The 22,234-nt window shown below is 48.0% G+C and overlaps 1 protein-coding gene across 2 annotated transcripts in view; it reads right to left on the bottom strand.

Moving 5' to 3' along the window:
* Positions 1 to 22,234, bottom strand: part of Gfra2 (GDNF family receptor alpha 2) — a 97,300-nt gene that overhangs the window by 44,071 nt on the left and 30,995 nt on the right. For both annotated transcript variants that reach the window (XM_005355602.2, XM_026783269.1), the window contains one exon: positions 15,964 to 16,318. In XM_005355602.2, coding sequence (XP_005355659.1) covers positions 15,964 to 16,318 — 355 coding nt within the window. The remainder of the gene's footprint in view (positions 1 to 15,963; positions 16,319 to 22,234) is intronic.

Here is a 22,234-nt window from a genome sequence, read left to right as displayed (position 1 = left end):
TCTCTCTCTCTCTCTCTCTCTCTGTGCATGTTCTGTGGCTCAGATGTGAGCTCTCAGCTTCTTCTCTAGCACCATGCCTTGCCTGTCTGCTGCCACGCTCCCTGCCATGATGATAATGAACTAACTCTCTGAAACGATAAGCAAATCCCCAACTAAACAAACAGAGTTGGATTTTACCTGCACTATACACACACACACGTATATATGCAAATACTAAAAATATTTTATCTAAAACACTTCAGTGCCCAGCCATTCAGACCAGGCATGCCCAGCTTGCTCCCTCACCATCCCCGGGTCTTACAACCCTGCCTGATGAACAGGGCTGAGTCACTCAAGTCCATTTTGTTGTTTCCTGAGACAAAGGGCCATCACTATGCTGCTGAGGCTGCCTTTGAACTCCTGCTTCCCTTTCCACCAACCTTCAAAGTGCTGGGATTGCAGGCACATCCTGCTCCAATTCTGTCGTTTTTTTTTAAATAAATAAATAAATAAATAAATAAATAAATAAATAAATAAGGGAAGACCCGTGAATGCTGCATCTCGCAAGGCTGGAGGGAGAGGGGTTGCCTAGGGCTTTGACTCTGTTGGGTTCACCTTCTGCCATATCAAGCTTCCTCAAAAGAATAGGACACTGTCCAGAGAGATGAGACTTGACCTCTCACCCAGGTCCTTAGGGTTCTCAGCCCTGTGACTTTGAACAAATAACTTTACTTTTCCATACTTCGGCATCTTCATCTATAAAATAATATTATATTGGGATGGTCTTCTCTATCTCCTCCACCTGTGCAGGAAGCAGTCCTGCATCCTTGGGGCTTCATGAGCCACAGTTTCAGGAACAGTCATGTCCTCTTCAAACACCACAGCTGTCACCTTTCCTTTCAGCATCTATACCTTATCCTGGCAAGAATAAGACAGAGGCATACTAAAGACAGAAACACCAAGACCCCACCGTTATCCTCCCCAACCCCACGTCAGACACCATGGCACTGGACTTTCTACCAAGCCACTTATTTTTCAGTGACCATGCAAAAGTGACCAAGGAGAGTGGGCAGAGTTGTCCATGAACAAACAGTGAGGAAGTAAGGGCCATCATGGCTCCCCATTCCCACCCACTGCAGACGCTGTAACTGGTCCTATCTGAGTTTTTTATACACACACACACACACACACACACACACACACACACACACAGCTCCTTAGAGGAACAAGCCCAAATGAAATCGGGACACAAAAGCAGAAACCTAGCAGTAGGGAACATGACCAAAAGAGCTTTCTCCTCCCTAAGCTCTTGATCATGCCAGCCAAGGGAAGGGGGGCCCGGTAGGAAGGGGCAGGTGTTCCAGACAAGTTACCTTGCACCAGCTTGTTTCCCACCTGCCCACCTGCTAGGAGATAACAGCCCACTCCTCCCTCCAAGCAGGGCTCTAGGCTTCTTTGCGCAGTAGGGAAAGTCACAGCTTAATAGCTACAACTGTTGCCTGAAGTCTTCCAAGCTTGGGGTTTGTCATACTTGGTGGTTATTACTTGTTAGTGTCTTAGGGAATTCAAATTGTTCCTGAAAATATTAGGGGAGAGTTCTCCAAAATCAGGCAATCATCCTCGCTCACTCATTTAAAAAACTCCCGCAGTGGGAGTGTTGGGGCCGCAGGGACTTCACATCATAATCTCATCACTGGAAGGCTGAAGCACGAGTATTGCCGTGAGTTCGTGTACAGCCTGCACTACATGGTATGTTCCTGGCTAGCTTGGATTACAAAGTGAGACATTCAAAAGGCAAAACAGTAATAATAACAATAAATTGAAATCACTTTAAAAATAAACAAAATGCCCCCAGAGAAGCAAAATCCTTAAGGTGTCCACCTCGAACCTCGGAGGCCCAGCATGGCCCACACGCTTTTACTTTCTCACGGGGCCTCTCACCAGCCCCTTCCTGACACAGCCTTCCGGTTTGTGTTTTAATGATATCAACACACAGATCTGCTGCTGGGGGCATCATCTCTCCTGGAGTCTCAGGTAAGCTAAGGAGACTTCTACATCTCTCTAAAACCCATCCACTCAGGCCAGTCCTGGCCTAGCACAACTGTTGTTAAAGGGAAGCAGATTCTGTGCCCCATAATGACCACTGAGCATGAGCCACCACCCCAGCTTTCAATCATTTCTCCCAATGAATCCATAGTGCTTTTACAAATAAAAACTAACTCGATCTCCTTTTGAGAACTAGAAAGGAAGTTGGGTGGCGGTAGCACACACCTTTAATCCCAGCACTCAGAAAACAGAAGCCGGTGGATCTCTGTGGGTTCGAGGTCAGCCTGGTCTACAGAGTGAGAACTAGAAAGGATAAAACGGGTGGGAGAGGAGAAGCAGGCATCCTCCTGGGGTGCACAGCCAGCTCCTTGCCGAGACAGAAATAAGGGCATCACACACAGCCTTGGAAGGGACTAAAACAAGTCTTTGACCCCACACTCATCGGAAGCTGAGAGAAGCCTCTGCCTCTTTTTCTGTATCTCTGAGGACAGAAGCTGAACCCCTAAAAAAGTCATTTTTCCTAATTTCTTGGTGTCACCACATCAACTATAAGTTGGGCAGCATAGGTGTCTCTCAGTCCCCAGGGGATTGGCTCCAGGACACCCAATGATAACAAAAACACACACAAATCCTTTATGTGAAATGGTATAGATTCTGCATTTAATCTATATAATCCTCCTATATACTATAATCATATTTTATATGGGGTTACTTAAAATATTTAATATAATGTTATATGCTAAATAGTTATGACTTGGTGTTATTTGTTATATTCTTGTATGCTGAGGGTTTATATACATATGTGTATATGCATATATATATACATATACACACATACATACACACACACACACACACACACACACACACACACACATATATATTCCATCAATGAGTGACAGAATCCATGGGTACGGAATTTAGATGTAGATCCAGAGGGCCAAAATGATTCATTAGGATTTAGTGTAACTCCCAAGCTATACTAGGGCCTGCTCCACCTAACTCCTTTGTCCTCCTATCAGGCAACAAGTTGAGAAAATCCTTAATCCACAGGAATTGGAAGCCTCAAATTTTCCCTCCCTCCACACACAAGCTCTCCTCATCCTGCTGGCTCTTTCTGCTCCAAGCACACACACACACACACACACACACACGCAGCTAGCCATGCTCTTCTCCTCCTCAGCCCCTTTCTCCCTGAAGCCTCTGCCCCGAGGCATCCTTCCTCCTTCCTGACCTGGCTACTGGACTGCTCTCCTCACAGCCCTCCCTGGCTCTCCAGGGCTTGCCCGCAGCACACAGTTTAATCCTCACAACTCTTAATTAAACCAGGCCTCCTCTTCATGGCTGCTAGTTCACGGGGGCAAGCCCTGCCTCCCCAAATGAGCTTAGAGCTCTTTGAAGGAACGCGTGTTTTCTACGTGCCCATGCACCAGGCCGCTGCTCGCGGCTTTTCATGAGTTATTTCCCTTAATCCCATCATCTCCATCCAAGCCGCTGCCTCTCTGCTGAACTCCCAGATAACAAATACCTTCTGTATTTGACATTGACACTTGCACCCTCAAAGGCTTTCAAACAATAGCTCTGAAACCCAAACATCCTCCCCCTTCTCCTAACAAATTTCTTTTTTTTTTCTCCTCCCTTCTCAAGGTGATGGCTTCACCAAAACCAGTCAACTGAGAAACCAGAGACCTGGAGAGCCTCCTGGACTCCCCTTCTCTGCCTGCCTCCAGTAAGTACTTAGAAACTGACCCCCAAAGGACACCATGTCATCTCTATGACCGATTTCTCTTTGCTTACAACCTGCTTTGCCTTCATCTCAGGCCCTGCACAGCATGGTCTCCCATTGGACTCCATGTCTCCAGCCTCCAGCCCTCTCCTGCACAGCAACATCTTTCTAGAATGGCAGTTTGGGTCATGCTCTCCTCCTGCTTAACTACTTCTTGGTTTCTCATTGTCTTCCAGAGGAAATGAAGCTTGCTAGCAAAGTACAGATGGGCCGGATAAACTGGTCCCCTTGCCCCTGCTATATCAGTCCTCTTTGATACATTCCCTCGACAGGAAAGAGAAGGATCACCTCAAAATACAAATCTACTTCGCCTTCAAACTAACGAGAAAAATCACCTCCAAGAGGGCTTCTCTAGGGACCCTACCAGCCTTCTACCCATAACTAGAACTAGCCTAGAGGTACCATTGGATACCCAGAGAGACAACCCCTGTGTGTATCTTCCTAAATGGGCTACAATGCTTCATGCAGTTCCTGATCAAAACTCGGGACTGCGTGACCCATTCGTGACACAGCTCTCTGAATCTCTTCTTAAGCACATATTGGTGACAAAAGTCTAGCCCCCAAGGACAGAAAGGACTCACTAGCTCAAGAAGACCTGAGCCAGGCAAGATAGGAGCAGATATTGCAAAGTTCTCTATATGAGCAGCAAATGTTTGCTGCGCGCGCGTGTATCTGTGTGTGTGTGTGTGTGTGTGTGTGAGAGAGAGAGAGAGAGAGACAGACAGACAGACAGACAGACAGACAGACAGACAGACAGACTCGGTGTCCCCATTCATCAGTAGGATGGTGGGTGTCACTAGCAGCCTAAGGTGTTCACCCAAACCAGACAACCTTCCATGGTAACACTACTGGTAAAAGGCCTCTGAGTTTTGCAAGACACCTCCTAAAAGGGCCCCATTATGGTTTGAAGCTAAAATTACTTCCATATTTTTAAAAGCTTTTTCACCAACTTATAGTGTTATCTTGGGAGGCCCTGCCTGGGTCATTCAAGACCTCTGAGGGTGATATTCTCTGGCTCCTGCCACACTCTGCTTCTTGGTTTACCATGAGATAAACGGCCTCCATCATGTGTTCCCACGGCCATGAACTAGTCCATCATGTTATTCTCACAATAATGTGCTGGAACGGCCTAAATGCATGAGCCAAAATAAATCATTCTCTTGTTTCTGTCAAGGCATGTCTCACGACATGCGAAACTGTTGTAATCAGACTTCCTCGTCAACTACCAGCCCCCCAAAATAATGACGTGGAGATTTATTATTAAACTTGGCCTTTAGCCTAGACTTGTTCCCAACTAGCTCTTAGAACTTAAATTAACCTGTTTCTATTATCTACATTCTGCCGTGTGGCTTTTTACCTCTCCTTCATTTTGTATGTCTGACTCCCTCTGTGTCTTGCCGGAGGTTCTTACAGAGCCAGATTCTAACCCTGAATTCCTCCCTGCCCAGAAGTCCCACCTAACCCCCACCCCTGCCTACCTATTGGCCCTTTGGCTTTTTATTAAACCAATCACAACAACACATCTTCACACCGTATACAAATGTCACGCAACAAACTGGCAGAGTCCTTGAAGCTGGAGTGTGACTCAAGAAGGGTGTGGCTCAGCGTCCTCAGGAGGCAAAGGTACCTCACCTCTACCAAACAGAAAGGCAAAGCGCTCCTGATGTTGGGCACAGGAACATTGCACACCATTTTTAGAACACCTTGGGGGAAATTCCATCATAGGAGCCCCAGAACACCCTTCAAACCCCTTCAATAAAACACTAAATACCTCCTTGTGGAAGACTAGAATAGCTGGGAAGGAGAGGCTGGCTCCTAGGCTGCTCTCAGAGGAGGGACCAAGAGAGAGATGCCTTCCCAAGTTGAAGGACTCAGGTCTGGAGCAGGAGAAGCAAAGTCAGCAATGACCATATCAAGGACCTTCAGAACCCAGGTGGGGATGTGCTGGACTCTGAATCACAACACACATGCTCTTCAACTTGAAAGGCAGTTGTATTCCCATAAACCCATCATAGGACGGAAATGTCAGAAGTCACACCTGTACTTCAAACCATCATAGCTTAGCTCGGCTTGCCTTTAACATGCTCAGAGAACTTACATTACCCTTCAGCTGGGCAGAATCACCCAACACAAAGCCTACTTAATAATGAAGTGGCCAATCCCTCATGTGGCTCTCTGATGAAGCACCCTTCAGAGCATCAGTTAGTCCATCACTGTGGTCCCAGGGATGGCTGGGAGCTGTGGCTTAGTAGCCACAAACCAGGGTCATGAGACAGGATCCAATGCAGGTTTAAAATTCAAGAATATTCTCTAGTGAGTGTGTATCACCATTTGTGCTATTGTAAAGCTAAAAGATCCTACATCCATCCTAAGGCTGAGGTTCAGCAAGGTTACAGAGGGACTCTAGCCAAAGTCCTTGGACCTACAGAGTGCCAAGGTGGAGAACCCAGGATTACCTGTGGCTGAAGAAACCTCCTGCCCACCTCCACTTCACACCACACTTCCCAGATCCAGTATAATGCTGGGTATCTTTAGCCATCCTTCTGTTGAAGGGCAAACCTTTGTCCATCCCTCTGCCATCTGTACTGGCAAGCCGTGACCAAGTGATCTGACTTTCCTTAGCACTAAAGCAGGTTTCTGAAATCACCAATTTACCAAAACTGTTATGGAAACATCACCACAGCCTTCGCAATCCTAAATACCATGGTTCTCTGGGTGTCACAGTCTGTAAGCATCTCAGAAGCATATCTAAACTAACTGTCTACTTCTTTCTTGCAAGGAAATGTTCTTCTGAACCCTGGACCTCATAAGACTAATGACAAACATCCATCAAGTACCTAACAGGTCAGGCACATCCTCAGTAACTCTCCTTTCACTAGATTCTACCCAAGAGGAGCTTACCCTCCCCCAGTTTAAAATACCACCACCCTACTAATAACCCCAAGAAATTACCACCCCAGTCAAGCACCAGAGATGTCTGGAAGCACCAAAACACTAACCATAAACCCAACAGTGATGGCCACGCCTTTAATCCCAGCACTCAGGAAGTAGAGGCGAACGGATCTCTGTGAGTTCGAGGCCAGCCTGATCTACAAGAGCTAGTTCCAGGATAGGCTCCAAAACTACATAGAAAACCTGTCTTGAAAAAAAAAAACACTAACCATGTCCCAAACAAATCTACCCTCAACCCCAGATCCTGTCCATCTGAAAATAATGGCTCCACACCACTGCATGTATATATCTTTTGTGCCATCCTGGAGTTCCTCCATTGTTGGGGACTGTGGACCCCCAGACCCTGAATTTCCTGTCACCCCCTGCCTGCTGGAGTAAACACTTGTTTTCCTATGCTTGCAGCTGCTCTGAGCCAACAACTTGTTTTGCAGCTGCTCTGAGCACAAGACTCTCAGGAGTTCCTAATGGCAGGGAGTGGTTTCTGGTGGGCTTGCAGCTGAGAGTTAGGGCATGGCTATTAGTCAAGGAGAACCTATATAAGCTGCCTTGGAACACAATAAAGAAGGAATTCTTGGTGTTACCCATGTCTCTGTGTGTCTGTATGTGTTTCAATCTCCAGGCCCCTGCCTGACTCACGAACCATACCGTAGCACGTAGAGCAGGCTTTGCGCTACACTCCATCACCCTTACTCTCAAACCCATCTCTAAATCTCTCTGCTGTATCCTCTTATCTCCTGGCACACAATCATCGCCCTGGTCTGAGCTGCCAACATTGCTGTCCTAGTGATGCAAACATCACTCGCTCTCGGTGTCCTGTGGTCACTTGCGCCCCTCCTGATCTCTCCACACATCAGTCTTCTCACTCAGTTTTAGTGATGTTTTGCCTCAGCTTCAGAAGCTCTCTCAACCTGTTCCCAGAATCAGTCTAACCTCCTTTCCAGGACCCCTGTGCCCTGTGCAGTCTGAGCCCTGCCACCTTACAATAGCACCCCAAGCCTGTCCCTGAGTCACTACGCCCCAGCCGATGCTAACTCTTTCCTCCCTGGAGCCTCTGCCCATGACACACCCCCTGCACGAATGCCTCTTTTGTCTGTCTCACTCTGGCTATGCATTCCTCACGTCTTGGCTTATTTTTGAATAGATTACAATTATTTATGTTTTGTGGTGGGAAGCGTACATGCCATGGTATCGGCGTGTAGGCCAAGGGACAATGTGCAGAGTTACTTCTCTCTTCCCAGCAGAGAAAGAACTCCGACCACTTGGTGGCAAGAAGTACTACCCACTGAGCCATCTCAGCAGCCTGAGATCTCAGTTCAAATGTGATCTCCTCTAAGTCTTCATGGCCTCTGTCCAGATAAAGGTCACCCCCTCCCTGCCCCTATGATGCTCTATCTCTGTATCCTGTTCACTGCAACTCTTTTATTAAGGGCGGGTATACCTTATCCAAAATTGCTCAGGACCAGAAGTGGCTCAGCTATCGGATATGGGAATACTTACATATACATGCTAAGACATAATAAGGATGGGACACAAGTCAAAAAGGGAGATTTGGTTTTGCTTTGTACACATGTTAAACAGACAGCCTGGAAATAGTTTGGGCGGTATTTTTAGCGCACTTGTGTTTGGACCGCAGCCCATCTCCTCGGGTTAAGGATAGAATGTTCTGCTTGTAGAATCACACTGCCATTCAGACAGGTTCCAATTTGGGAACATCTGGCATTTCCAATTTCCAGATATAGGTATGCTCAACCTGGATCTACCTGTCTGCTTACCTCTCCACTGTGTCCTCCATCAGACTCTGTGTTCCAAGGAGGTGTGGTCATCCCTACAGTGATCTCCAAGATACCTCCTGTGTCTAGCGCAGTGACTGAGGCAGAGGCAGAGCAGGGACGCAATACAGACTTCTTAAATAAGGAAACCAAACCAGCACAGTAGGAACACAGGGTGTGAAAAGGTGGAGAGCTCGTCAAGACAGGAAGCACCAAGCACCAAGTGAAGGTTGCAAAGAAGCTCAAGAGAAAATCCACACAAGAGCCAGCTGCCAGAAGAAAGTTAGGAGGTGAGGATGAAGCAGGCTTGATGGAGGATGGGTTGAAGCCCTGGGACTAAAGGCTTATACTTATGTCCCAAAAGTCTTATGTGGAAACCCCTAAAGCCCATGGTGGAGTTTGAAGTTGGAGTATTTGGGGGTGATTAATGTTAGAAGTCATAAGGGTGAGGCACTACTCACAATGGGATTAGCGGCCTAAGAGGAAGAAAAAATCTCTCTCCCCTCTCTCTCTTCTTTCTTTCTCTTTCTACACACACACACACACACACACACACACACACACACACACACCAAGGACAAGACTACAGGAGAATATAACCAAGAAGACTGTCTCTGTCTCACTGGGAATATGACACTCGGGTACCCAGATCACAGACTTCCAGCCTCCCAAACTGATAGAAAACAACATATTTAAGTCATCCAGGCTATAGCACTGCATGATAGCATCCCCAAAATGACTAAAACATCAAGCAGGGAGCTCACACCAACTGAAAGTTGAAAAAAAAAATCATAGATACCATGGAAACGACTTGAAGCCAGGGTAACTAAAGGCGATGCTGTCTAGCCCTATGTGAGTAGATACAGGAAGGCACACACACACACACACACACACACACACACACACACCTATAGAAAAGAATCTGGTATGAACTGACCACGTGGGCTTGTATCCTGACACTCCCTGAACCAACAACATCTCCCTGAGGGGATCTTCCTCCACCCCCCCGACACGAGGTAGGTATTTAGTCACAGCTCTTCCAGTGGATCCTTCACCACACAGGGACTGCACTTCATCCATGCCCAGCATGAATTTTGTGGGGCCTGGGTGCCTGGAATGTAGGATGGATGGGGAAGGCTCCTCCATGCGGCCTTGCTGCTAGGTCACCAGAAGCTACAGCAGGAAAGTTGCAGACTCTATCATCCAATCTAAGTATGTAGGCTGGAGCATCTACGAGTTGATATCGCCCAGAGCCTTTTCTAAAGTAACATTCAACATTTCTGTCTTGTGTCAACATGCCAGAGGAAGTTCCAGGAAGAGCCCATTCCTTGACCCAGAATGAAGAAGAGCAGGGGCTCCATGAGAGCCAATATGGGTCATGTGACAGCAAAGTCGCTAGGCAAAGGAGACACGTGCATTGGCAGCCCACAGCCCCTCCCTCCTCAGGCAATCTCAGCTGGGATGCTTTTCCCTGATCCAGGCCAGAAAGGTTCCCAAAGAATACTGAAGCCAGCCGGGAGGTGGTGGCGCACGCCTTTAATCCCAGCACTCGGGAGGCAGAGGCAGGCGGATCTCTGTGAGTTCGAGACCAGCCTGGTCTACAGAGCTAGTTCCAGGACAGGCTTCAAAGCCACAAAGAAACCCTGTCTCGAAAAAACCAAAAAAGAAAAAAAAAGAATACTGAAGCCCACCTTCCCTGAGAGGGACCATCAGAGTGGACCTAGGAAGAAGCAGAGAAAAACTAGGGTCTCCGAGAAGCCTAGTGAAAAATGCCATCATCTGAGGGTGGAGATTCCCACCCTCACAACAGAGCCAGCCGATGTGGTGGTACTATGAGACTCCAAGGTCCTCCAATTCCCTTATCATGAACTCTTCAACACAATGCCAGATTCAAAATAGATGATCAACGGGACATGATAAGATGAATGAAGAATGGTCACAAGACCCCCATCCTCCTAGCTGGTTGATTGCCTTAAGAATCACTAGCTGGGTTCCAGCTAAGATTTATCCTAACCTTTCCAGGCGGGAGACAGACATCGCTAGTCAGTAACAACTCTTTGCTGCGAAATCAAGGGGGAAATTCTGTATCCATCTCCAAGGAACTGATGATGCTACCAGAGGAGGTGGAGGTTCTTAAGCTCGAGGAGGCCTAAGAACCCTTCCAGAATCTAACAAGCACGATAAGGTTCTCTCTCAAATGTGCACCCAAAACCTGGTATATCACAACAAGAGACACATGGGGTGCTCTTTAAAGGGAAGTAAACGTTTGGAAGTCCTTAGCTTCCCTACCCCTTTGAAAATAGTCTTTTGCTGCCGTTTGGAGATGGTCTGCTGAAAACAGCAGCCAACACATCCTATAGAGTCAATGAGAAGCACATTCCAAGGAGTCAAGAATCAAACCCCAGCTTAGGACAGCGCGAGAGAGGGAAGCAACCTCCCTCCACTCCATATCCCAACCATCCTCTCCCTTAGGACAAAGACAGCAGCCACAGCACAAAGTGGCCCAAGACTATTGGGGTAGCCCCAGGCTGGAGTCTATTTCTGTACATCCTCAGCATCCAGAGGTTAAATCGCAGCTCTTTGGATGGCATGGGTCCAGCAGGAGGTTATTTATAGCCTTCTGGCAGACCAGGAGGAACAGAGCTCTTCAAGAGACCATTTCCAAATGCGGCCTGCAAGAGATAGTAAGACAGCAATCATCCTCCCCACAACCTCACAGCCACCACAACATGCACATGAACACACACACAATCTGAGCACATCCTTACAATGAATGCAAGCTGAGAAGATAAAAACAATAATGTTCATAAATTTAAAAATAGCTCATGAACCACAGGACCCTGGAGAAAGTCCAGTCAGATTCCACAGACTCATTCCAGAACTTTCCCAGCTTTCTAGGCTCCCTATCGGAGGCTTCGAAAGGAAATGTCTTCCCCTGGTCATCTTCAGATCTTCAGTTAGCTTAAGTCCACAGCCTGGAGGCTCAGGGTTGGAATGGGACAAAAATCAGAGAGTGGGGTCTCTTAAGGGATAGCCATCTAGATACCCTGTGAACACAGCATGACGTTTCCACTCCCAGAAGCTCCATCTGGCCCTGATCCAGAGAGCAGTGAAGGATTCGGAAGAGCTTCCCATAACTCCAAGGCCCACCTTGCAGATATCCCTATTAACCAGTGCTTCTACAAATGCTAGGTCAAGGGAAGCCCGCACTGGTAGCCACTTAACAAGGCAGCACAGCAGAATCCGCTGTACATCACACCGGTAGAGTGCAAGCTTGAGCCAGCCCCCCAGCACATCAGCGGACCAGCTCCCGTGTCATGCCACCTAGGCTTTGGCAAAGCTGCTCTAACTCCAGCATTCCTGGGCCAGGATTGATTCAGGAAGAAGCCTAGGGATGTATGGGTCCTCTCCATAGAAGGAAGGCTAGTGGATGAGGCAGGACTGGATGCTATAGAAACAGAGCATATGGGGGGGCTGTAGGGGATTCCTAAGGATGAGAACTCAGTTTCCAAAGAATCATCCCCCAGAGAGGTTTCCCCCTTACCCCCATCTAACCCATTTTATTAGCACACCCAAAAGAGAGAGGGTCCTCTGTTCCTTCCTGGGCACCGCGAGAGTCAAGCCCACTTTGACATTCTCCAGTTGCCCTTTCAAGCCATCTTTGACCTCACAGAACTGAGATTAGCACCAACAGGACCACCAGGGACTGCTGGGTAATGACGCATGGGTCAGAGGTCAGAGCCATCAGGAACTGCTGGGCAGTGATGCATAGGTCAAAGGTCATAGCTGTGGGCACTAGACAAAAGATAGTACCACTTTTCCTTCTAGGTCATCCTGGGAAGCTCCTTCAAAGAAAACCCTTTGAGACTAGCCCTGGTAGCAACAGGAAGGATCCTGGAAACCACCTGGAAAGACTCCAGGCCACACATCTGGACAATGAGAAAAGATCCCAAAAGATGCATTGGATAAGTATCTTTGCTTGATCAGTGTAGAAACCAAGGGCCCAGGGAAGGACATAGCCCACTAGGAGGCCATTCAGGAGACCACATGCAGGTCTCCAGCTTGGAGTCCCACCCACTCCACCCACCACCTGCCTGTCACTCTGCATTTCCATCTCTGGGTTCTCTCCAGCACACCTAAAGCTTCAGCTGAGTCGAGAGCCAAGGCCCCTGCAGGAATCTGGCTGTGCTGTGACATCCCCCAGTGCCTCTGCCAGACTCATCCTAGATGCAGGCTCTTTCCTCATTCCTGCCCTTCCTTCTCTGGGATGCCCTGTTGCATCTGTACCCTGGAGGGTGTGGTGAGTAAGACAGGACCCAAGCAAAGATGGATTCAGGATGTCCTGGTGGACAAAGACACTGACATAGCCTCATCGTGAGCCAACACAAACTTCCTACCTGACAAACTGAGCCACAGCCCCAATCTCGAGGTGGTGTTGTCTACAGACCCCTGCTTTGCAGTCCCTGAAGTCCACAAATGCAAGGGGCTCATTTTCTTGGTCAGTCCTCTGTTCCTCAGAGGCCTCTACCTGGACCCTCAAAACGCCTTATGGCATTTAAAGATCTGTTCTGATTCTACCATGCGCTGTCTACCCCATAATTCTCCTTACCATGGCTGCCCAACTCCAGGAAAATAAGCAAACAATCTTTCTGTTTCTTTGATGACGAAGTCATCAAAATACTTCATGGTCCTCCATCTCAAACATGACTTCAACCACCAGAGGCACAAGTCCTATAGGCCACCCATCCTTCCACAGAACAATACTGACAAGTACGCACACAATATCTGCTGAAGGCTCCTAACTCAGATGTCTGAGTAGCTGGACTCTATAAACACCTACATAGGCACCCTGCAGCCTGCTGGCTTTCTGGACGAACCTGGTTCGCTGCTCAGAGCTCTGCCAGTCCATACAGTCAAGGCTTATGCTTGCTCCTTCCTTGTAGGGCCCTCGGTTGCCACCACCAACCCCTCTATTGTAGTAGGCACAGACCTATTTCAAATTCCTTCCTCTGTTATATCTAATGTACAGTTTTTTAAGAAGCAGACTCAAAAGTCTATTTCTTTGCAAGGCTTTCCCCGAGCCCTGTAGCTAGCTCAACGCTCAATCCCTTCTCTAAACACTGTGAGAGCTTGCTTTCCAAACCAAACAAAAGTGGAGCCTCCCAGTCCAGCTGCACACAGGCCCAACACCCCAGGGACAAAAAACAATATAAAAGCTCTCTTCCGTCCTATGTTCTCCTGAAGGCTCTAGCCTCAGCCCTGCAGCCTTCTGAAGAAAACAGCTTGAACCCGGTACCTCTTCTATCTCCTCAGCAACTGGAAGCTAGAAGACTGGAAAGCTGGGCAACAGCCATTGGCTTTCAGCACACACAGAGGCAGGCATGCACACATACACATACGTATTGAGGTAGATCCCTCCCTCTTGAACCCCCTTTCTTCTGGATTCTGAGTTGATACTTCCTGGTTTTCCGGTAACCTCCTCTGCATCCCTGTCTTCTGCTGTACTGTTTCGGTCCTTCTCTTTCCTGTGCATGGGCATTTCCAGTAGAGACAGCCCCAAGTCCCACACCAATGGCCCCACTTACTCCCTGACACTGATGATGCCCCATTCACCTCCAGCCTGGACTCCCTCATGGGCTCCATCAACCCTCCACAGTACAAGACTGGACTTTGATCATCACCAAGTCCTCAAGAACACCTATATCCACCCCTTCTCTGCAGCTTCCTGACTGAGCTCCAGAATCGCCAGGGCAAGCACCCCAGATGCTACCATAATGGTCACTCTGGTCCCTCAGAAACTGCACGTCCGATGCCACCCCCAAAGAATAATTCCATTGACTCATGGTTATTCAACTAGGAAACGAGCAATTGCCAAGCACACATCCATCCAATTAGTGTGTTGCTGAGTGTTCCCCAAGGCCACACTCTAAATTCAGGAAGAGGTACAGAATTATTCTTGCCTCCAGGAGACTTTCAGACAGACAGACAGACAGTCTGGTCAAGTCTACTTACCATCTTCAATGAAAAAAAAAATCCCCTTTTCTTCATCCCCTACAGCCGTTCCCGTAGTTCAAGGTGATATGCCTGCTGTCATTCGGGCTGTGCAGTCATAGTGGTAAGAAAGAGTACTACACAGTCCCAGCTATAAAGTGGGTGTGACCTGTGACCTTGGGCAAGAGACTTCCTCAGTCTGCTTTCTCCCCTTCAATGTTGACAACAGTGCCTGCCTACCTTAGAGATTTTCTTCAGGGTTAATAGGTTACAGGCATGAAGCCTTTAGACAGTGTCCAGACACAGTAGACAGTTAAGACAATCACAACCTTCCCTTCTCCAGCGGTCCCCCAACAGCTACCTCTGAAGTTCCCATCAGCCCACACTCTCCTTCAAGTTTCTCCTGACAGACTCACCCCTGGGCCTTCTCCTCCTCAGTCCTCAAGGCTCCATCAACACAATGATCCCCCTCAGGACTCCCAGACTTTGTCAGACAGCCCTCCCCTGGGCTCCCTTCTCTGCAAGCCCCAGCCATGCTCCACTGAGTTGGGACCACATCTCCCTTCTGTGGAATGTGGGCCCTGTTGAGAGCAGTGTGTTCTCCTCTCCATGGCCAGGACTGAGTAGCGAGCACTGCACACGACATGGCTCAATAAATCAATACTTCGCTGACAGGAAAAGCACAACAAACGCCAAAAAAAAAAAAAGTAAAAAGCAAATTTCAACTAGCTATAACCAAATTTTGAAAACCCATACCTAATAATTAGGCTATACTTATTAAATATATTAGCTACATGCCAGGCTCTGTGCTAAGGCTTGGATATGTAATCATGTGCACACCAGTGCCAGGATATTACGTATTCCTTCTTCACAGATGAAGCCATGATAACATGGGAAATCTTAAAAACTGACTTAAAGCCACACAGGATTTGAACCCAGGACTATCAGCCTCCAGAACCCAGTCCTCACTGAACACTAGCGTGGCTTTGCTCTCCGTCTGCAGTGATCTGGCTCTTAGATCACATTCCTCTGCTGGGACATGGGCACGGGCTTCCCTTAAAAGTGGAGCAAAAACCTCTGAAGGTCCCTTCCTCCTGTTAGAAATCCATGACTTGAAACTGTAAGCTCCTGGGGTAGTTAATTCTGGCATCCCTTGAAGTACTCAGCATGAAGCTGCACACAGTGTAGACAAATAATAAACTCACACTGAATGGAAGAGCTGGGTGATGGACAGATGAATGAATGTTATAGATGGACCGATGAGTGGCTGAATGAATGCCATGAATAGGTGACAACTGATTTCACCTACGACCAACCAGTTTTAGCCTTCTCAACACCTTCTGCCGGGTTCATTCATGATCATAATTCAAGTGACCCTAAATACGGCCCAACCACACGCGAGCACCCCTAGTCAACAGCCAGAGCTTCAGCCGTTCTTACCGGCATAGGTGGTCTATACGGCACAGGGTACGCAGGTCCAGGCAGTTCGGCTTCTCCTTGTCCTCATAGGAGCAGCTGGGCAGAATGGTCTGCCGGCGGCGCTCAGCGCATGCCTGGTCCTGACAGGAGCAGAAGAGCATGCGGTAGGTATACTCGCTGGGCACGCGGTCAAAGAACTGGCGCAGGGCCTTGTGGCACTTGCGGCGGTTGCAGCGTTCGGTGGACGAGATCTCGCGGTTGCAGATGGAGATGTAGGAGGAGCGAAGCTTCTTGCAGTTGTCATTCAGGTTGCAGGCCTTGGCCGCATCCAGGCAGTGATTGCTCTTGGCACTGACCACCGGGTCTGCCCCTGTCCCTGGAGGAGGAAGGAGAACACTAGTCAGAGGTGCATGCGGCCACAGCGGGAGGGCATGTGTGGACACTCAAGATTGGTACCGTAGGCAGGCTCCTTGCCTCCGTTTCCTAGTCTTGAAATAAAGATCATTTCCAAGAATGTATGGCTGTAGTGAGTATTAAAGATGTTAATATGCAGGTGCACAAAGTACAGGAGACAGTTCCAGGAAAGGGGTACACTGTAGGAGACAGCTCCAGGAAAGGGGTACCTTACACATGCAAGGAGTAGTTCAGAAGGAGACTCATCCCAAGTTCTTAGACTAACCCCAGCTTCAGATGCTTAGAAGTGGTCATTCATGGCCCTGTCTTCTAGGGCAGGAAATAACGTGTCTGGCTCAAAGTCACATAACTAAGGGCCCCTGCCAGTCCTCCAGCAGAAGTTCCGTGGGACTTTGAAGAACTGGCACCACTGGCATTTGGAGTGGGGAACACTCATCACTGAGTTCTGTCAACAAGGATTCAGAAAACACCCTGGCTGCCCTCCTCACCCCTACCCTTGCAACCACCAAAGCTATTCTTCTGTGTCCAGAAGGGTGTGGTTGCCACTGCTGCCTACAAGGGAGTACACAAGTCCGCTAAGTGTGAAGGGCAGACTGTCACAGCTTCAACTCTGACACTGTTGGGTGTAAAACCACCACGATCCAGATGGGCTGGGTCTCTTGCCATACTGTTGTGGCTTTCTGTTTAATACAATGGGGGAGATGTCTGAGGTACACAGCAGGACTCCCAGGAATAGCAAGGCTACTCCGTGATGGCTGTCCCAACCTCATAGATCTCCATTGTACCAAGAGGATGCCTGGCAGAGAAACAATCTGACTCTACCACCCACCCCCCACCTAGGAAGACCCTCTTGTCTAATTTGGTGACCGGCAGAAAGAGGGGCAGGACCCCCAATCTGCACATGGCCACCTGAGATCTTCTGGGACCAATCAGGTGAGTGGTCACCCAACCCAACCTGTGTTTTACATATAAAGAAAATGAATCCTGGGTGGGTACGGGACTGCCACAGCCATCCTGAACCTTGACGGAAAACTAGAGGCAGAAGCCAGTTGCTCGGCACCATCGTGTGCCTAGAGAATAATCAGCCTAGACCAGAGGTAAGTTCTTCTACCCTGCCATGTTCCATTGCTGGTACGGTTGTCTATACAAGAACCTGCCATAGGGTAGGGAAGGCCCAAAACTGGGCTGGTAGAAGCATGACCCTGCTACAGATAAGCATAGTGACTTGGTATTTGCATGTGTAGTTCCTGGTCCTCTGATTGCTAGGTCATTAAATACCTATAAGGTCCTACCTCTGCTGGGCGCCATGATGGGCACTCAATACATTAAAGAATTAAGAAGTCCCAACTAAAGAGCTGACTACTCCAGCCAGGAAACCAAGAGGCAGAACCAGGACAAAACTAAGCCTTGTAAAACAGAGCCCACCTTCACGCCCTGCCTCAGCTATGCATCAGATCAAACAATTCTTTGCCTCGGTTTCCTTGTCTGCAAAATAGTACCTGCCACAAAGCATCTTTGTTAGCATACGAAAATGCTCATAACTTTCTTTGCATCATGAATTGGTTCTGTCTTCTAGAATATTCCTATTGACTATATGACTGCCTGTCTTTAATTTGGGGGGTCTCCTAGTGGTCATGTGGTTCCCTTAATGTCACCCCATTTTCTGTTCCCCTTTAAAGCAAAAACTAGTTGTCTCCCCCATCTGTGTCCGGCCCTCCTTGCATTTTCTCTCAGACCCACACCAGGCAGCTCCCACATCATAGATAGGAACCCGCAGACCCAGCCTTTCCAGCTGGCATACCTGCAACCCTGTGCCCAGCAGCTTTTTCACTTCTGCCTGAAATCTCCTTCCTTGCTTGTCTTTATTCTGTCCTCCCCGATAACTCGCTGCTCAGGTTGTTTTGTTGGTTCTTGTCTGTGCTCCCCAGGGCCCAGCCCTCCTCTCCAGGCAGTTGGGGCTATCATTTTATCTCACGTCATTAAACACTGTCAGTCAGCCTCCTTCCACATCCTGAGACCTCTCTCGCAAACCCCAGATTCATCTGTTCACCTCTACTCAACAATACTACCTGAAAACCCAACACTCTTGTGTCAAACCCATTCTGCCCTCTGTCCCCGTGGCTCAAATAAGAGTCACCTGTATCCTTCTGAAAACAGCCACACCAAAGCAGCTCAAGCCAAAGTCGTTACCCAGTCCCTGACTCCTCTCTCCTTCACAACCACATCAGGAAAACCAGGAAATCCACCTTCAAAACATACCCAGAATACACCACTTCTCATTGCCTTACAATCACCTTCCCCCAAGGTCACCACCACACCCTGTCCCCCAACTTTCATAACACCCCACAATGATCTTCTCTCATCATAGAAACTGGCGCGAATTTCAAGAACCTCAGGCACAAAGGTGTGTCCCTCCAAGGTTCCAGGACATCCACTGGCTTCACTCAGTGACTTCAGCATGATCTACAAGGCTCTGTGTTTGCATTGTCCAACATGGTAACCAATGGCCATTGAACTGGAAAGATTAGGAAACACATCCCAGATGCTAAAAGGTTATTAAGCTAGACAGCATATACTAATAATTTCTTTGCTTTAATCGCATGTTGGGATAATATTTTAGACATGAAGTATTAAACATAGTATCAAAATTAACTTCACCTATCTTTTTTCCTTTTGATGTGGCCACTAAAACATTTAGAATTCCATGTGCAAAAAAAAAAAAAAAAGAATTCCATGTGCATGGTGTGTTGCGTTACTTTTAAGCAGCACTGTTCTGTTCTGCTTGGCCTTGCTGCCCCTGCTCCTTTCTTTTGGTCACTCAACTTCAGTACTAGCTGCCTTGATCTTCCTGGAGCAGACTAATGGTGGCCTGGTCTTGGGGCCTCTGTACTTGGTGTGTCCCTGGCCTGCAAGGCTCTCCTCTTTCCCCAATGCTCATAGAGCCATACTAATTAGATAGCTCTCTGCTCAAATGTTAGCTGATCTGTGAGTTCTTGCCTCCTGGCACATAGCACCCCCAGTCCTGCATCTATCCCCCAAATGGTCCATGTTTACACAGCACACATCAGCAGCAGCCACCGTGTATGTAAATGACTCATTTTTATCTTAAAATAAGGCAGAGGTTATTTATCCTCCATGGACCAAAAGTTTGGTGCATGAATACTCAGTAAGTATATTCCATATAAAGAAAAGAATAAATGTTACAATAACAATTTGGGTTTATAAAAAATGCTTGCAAGTTTGTTTGTATTTTGAATGAAGCAGAATTGCCACAAACCGAGTAACCATGGACATGGTTACATTTATTCAAGTATTAATGGTGGCCTAGGCAAGAAGAGATCGGGAGGCAGCAGTAGACAAGACCAGAAGTGAACCACTCACTTTAATGCTGCTTCGCCAGGAGCAACCTTGTAACTCTGGGAAGAGCAATGTCCCTCTGTTTGTAGCGAAATAAAGAGGAAGGGAGTATAGGCAACAGAAAATTATTTGGTGATAAAAGGAAATGAGCTGTCACACCATGAGAAACTCACGAAAGCTGCAGGACATAAGATGCTGAGTACATGACATTTGGGAAGAGGGAAAACAATAGAGATGGTAGAAAGATCAGTGGCTATCAGAAGCTGGGAGAGGGAGGGAGGGATGAATAGGCAAAACATGGGGTATCTTCAAGGTGGTGAAACATTCTAAATGATACTGTAATGGTCATCAGGAAATATGCATGTAAGTAAACTCTGCTGGCAGCTGTAAGCTCTGGGTAGTAACAGTGTATCACTGTTGTAACACAGAGTTGTAACAAAGCAGCACCAGAGTAGTGTATTAGCAGTAGGGAGACTGGGGAAGCACCCAGTGGGCTTCTATCTTCCTTCAATCAGGCTGTGAGTGTGAAACTGCCCTAAAAAACTTTGGATCTTGCCGGGCGGTGGTGGTGCACACCTTTAATCCCAGCACTAGGGAGGCAGAGGCAGACGGATCTCTGTGAGTTCGAGACCAGCCTGGTCTACAAGAACTAGTTCCAGGACAGGCTCCAAAACCACAGAGAAACCCTGACTCGAAAAACCAAAAAAAACAAAAAACAAAAAACAAAAAAACTTTGTATCTCTTTTAAATGGGAACTGGAGCAGGATATGACAGCTCGCTTCTACTGTCCTAGCCCTCTGGAGGCTGAGGCAGGATGATCAAATTCAGCTACATAGTGAGTTCCATGCCCTCATAGGTTGGGGGAGACCCTGTCTCCAAAAGGGAGAGAAGGAAAGAGAAAAGATAAGACAAAAGAAAAGAGAGAGAGAAAAAACAGGTTGCCTTGAAATTAAGGCAGAAAAGCATCAAGATTTATTTTTCTAATCTTTTCTCAATAAACAGCTTTTAACTAAGGTGAAGGCTCAGTATGTAAAGCGTCTGCTACGTAAACATAAGGGCCTGAGTTTGGATGCCCAGGGCCAGGAAGGAAAGAAGGAAGGGAGGGAGGGAGGGAGGGAGAGAGGGAGGGAGGGAGAGAGAGAGAGAATGCAAAAGCCAGGTACATCTATAACTCCAGTGTTGGGAGAATTAGTGAGCACAGGATCCCTGAAGCACACTGTCCAGCCAACCTAGCCACCCAATAAGCTCCAGGGCCAAGGAGAGACCCTGTCTTTAAAAAGAAAAACAAGAGAAGTGATTGAGGAAGATTCTTGATGCTGATCTGGCCTTCACATGGATATGTGAGCACTCACATGCACACAGAGGAGTATACACATCACACACGCACATACAACACATACAAATTTAAATAGATTCATGCAGGCATACATATGTTGGATATGCATACATACACACTACCCCAGCCACTAGGCTGCCACCTTGCTGAGCGAGTTGGAGACAAAAGAGCCGCCCATCTATGCAAATGCTAATACTGAGCTCTCCTGGATGATGAGGTCAGGGTACAGAGAGGAAAAGACCTGTCTGGAGTCGGGGCACATGGACCCAGTGATTTCCTTGCTAGAACTAACAAAGTGAGTCTGGGGAAGTAGGAAAAGGGGTCCTAGGCAGAGGGGGGCAGTCAAACAATGGCTGAGAAGACCACAAAGAAAATCATGCCTAGAATGGAGAAAGACCAAGAAAGCAAGAGGGAGTGCTGGGCGGCTGGGCGGTTAACTTGGCCATGCTGGAGCCTTGACCTCGGCAGCAATGCTGTGAGATGCTGTTCCACCTTTCAGCAGGCTGTGCAAGAACCCAGGGATGCCTGTCAGCACAGAGGCTGATGTGGCCTGCCTCTGTGGGGCTGTTCTCCCAGACCAGACAGTCCTTCCTGTACTTGTCAGATGCTGGCTGGCTGGCAGGAGCGAAGAGTGAGCGGCCTGGGGCCAGGGGCGGGGGGAGCAGGGAGGGGTGGTCTCTGCAGAGGAGCAGTTGACAACCACAAGCAGAGCAACAGCTAATTTAGGCCTGCGGCTGCATCCAGGTTCCCCCCAGGTGCTCTGCTCCCCTCCTCGCAGCAGTGTTCATAGCTAATGCCAGTGTAATTATAGCCCCAGTGGCTTCCATTTGGAGCTTGAATAGTGAAAGTGTTTGCTATGGGGTGGGACATGTAAACCCCTGGGTCTCAACTTGGTAAATTTCCTAGAAGAAAACAAAAAAATCAAGAAATGCAGCAGTGTGAACAACAACTGCCTGAATACTGGGAAGATACCCTTCTGTGTCTGCAGGGGGGCTCCATTGTGGAAGATACCCCTTCTGTGTCAGCAGGGGGGGCTCCATTGTGGAAGATATCCCTTCTGTGTCTGGGGGGGGAGGGGGGCAAATGGTGGGGTGCTCCATTGTGGAAGATACCCCTTCTGTGTCTGCAGGGGGTGCAGATGGTGGGGTGCTTCATTGTGGAAAATACCCCTTCTGTGTCTGCAGG

The sequence above is a fragment of the Microtus ochrogaster genome, chromosome 17, assembly GCF_000317375.1.
Source record: "Microtus ochrogaster isolate Prairie Vole_2 chromosome 17, MicOch1.0, whole genome shotgun sequence".
Lineage (NCBI taxonomy): Eukaryota > Metazoa > Chordata > Mammalia > Rodentia > Cricetidae > Microtus > Microtus ochrogaster.
This window is presented reverse-complemented; position numbering and strand designations above follow the sequence as displayed.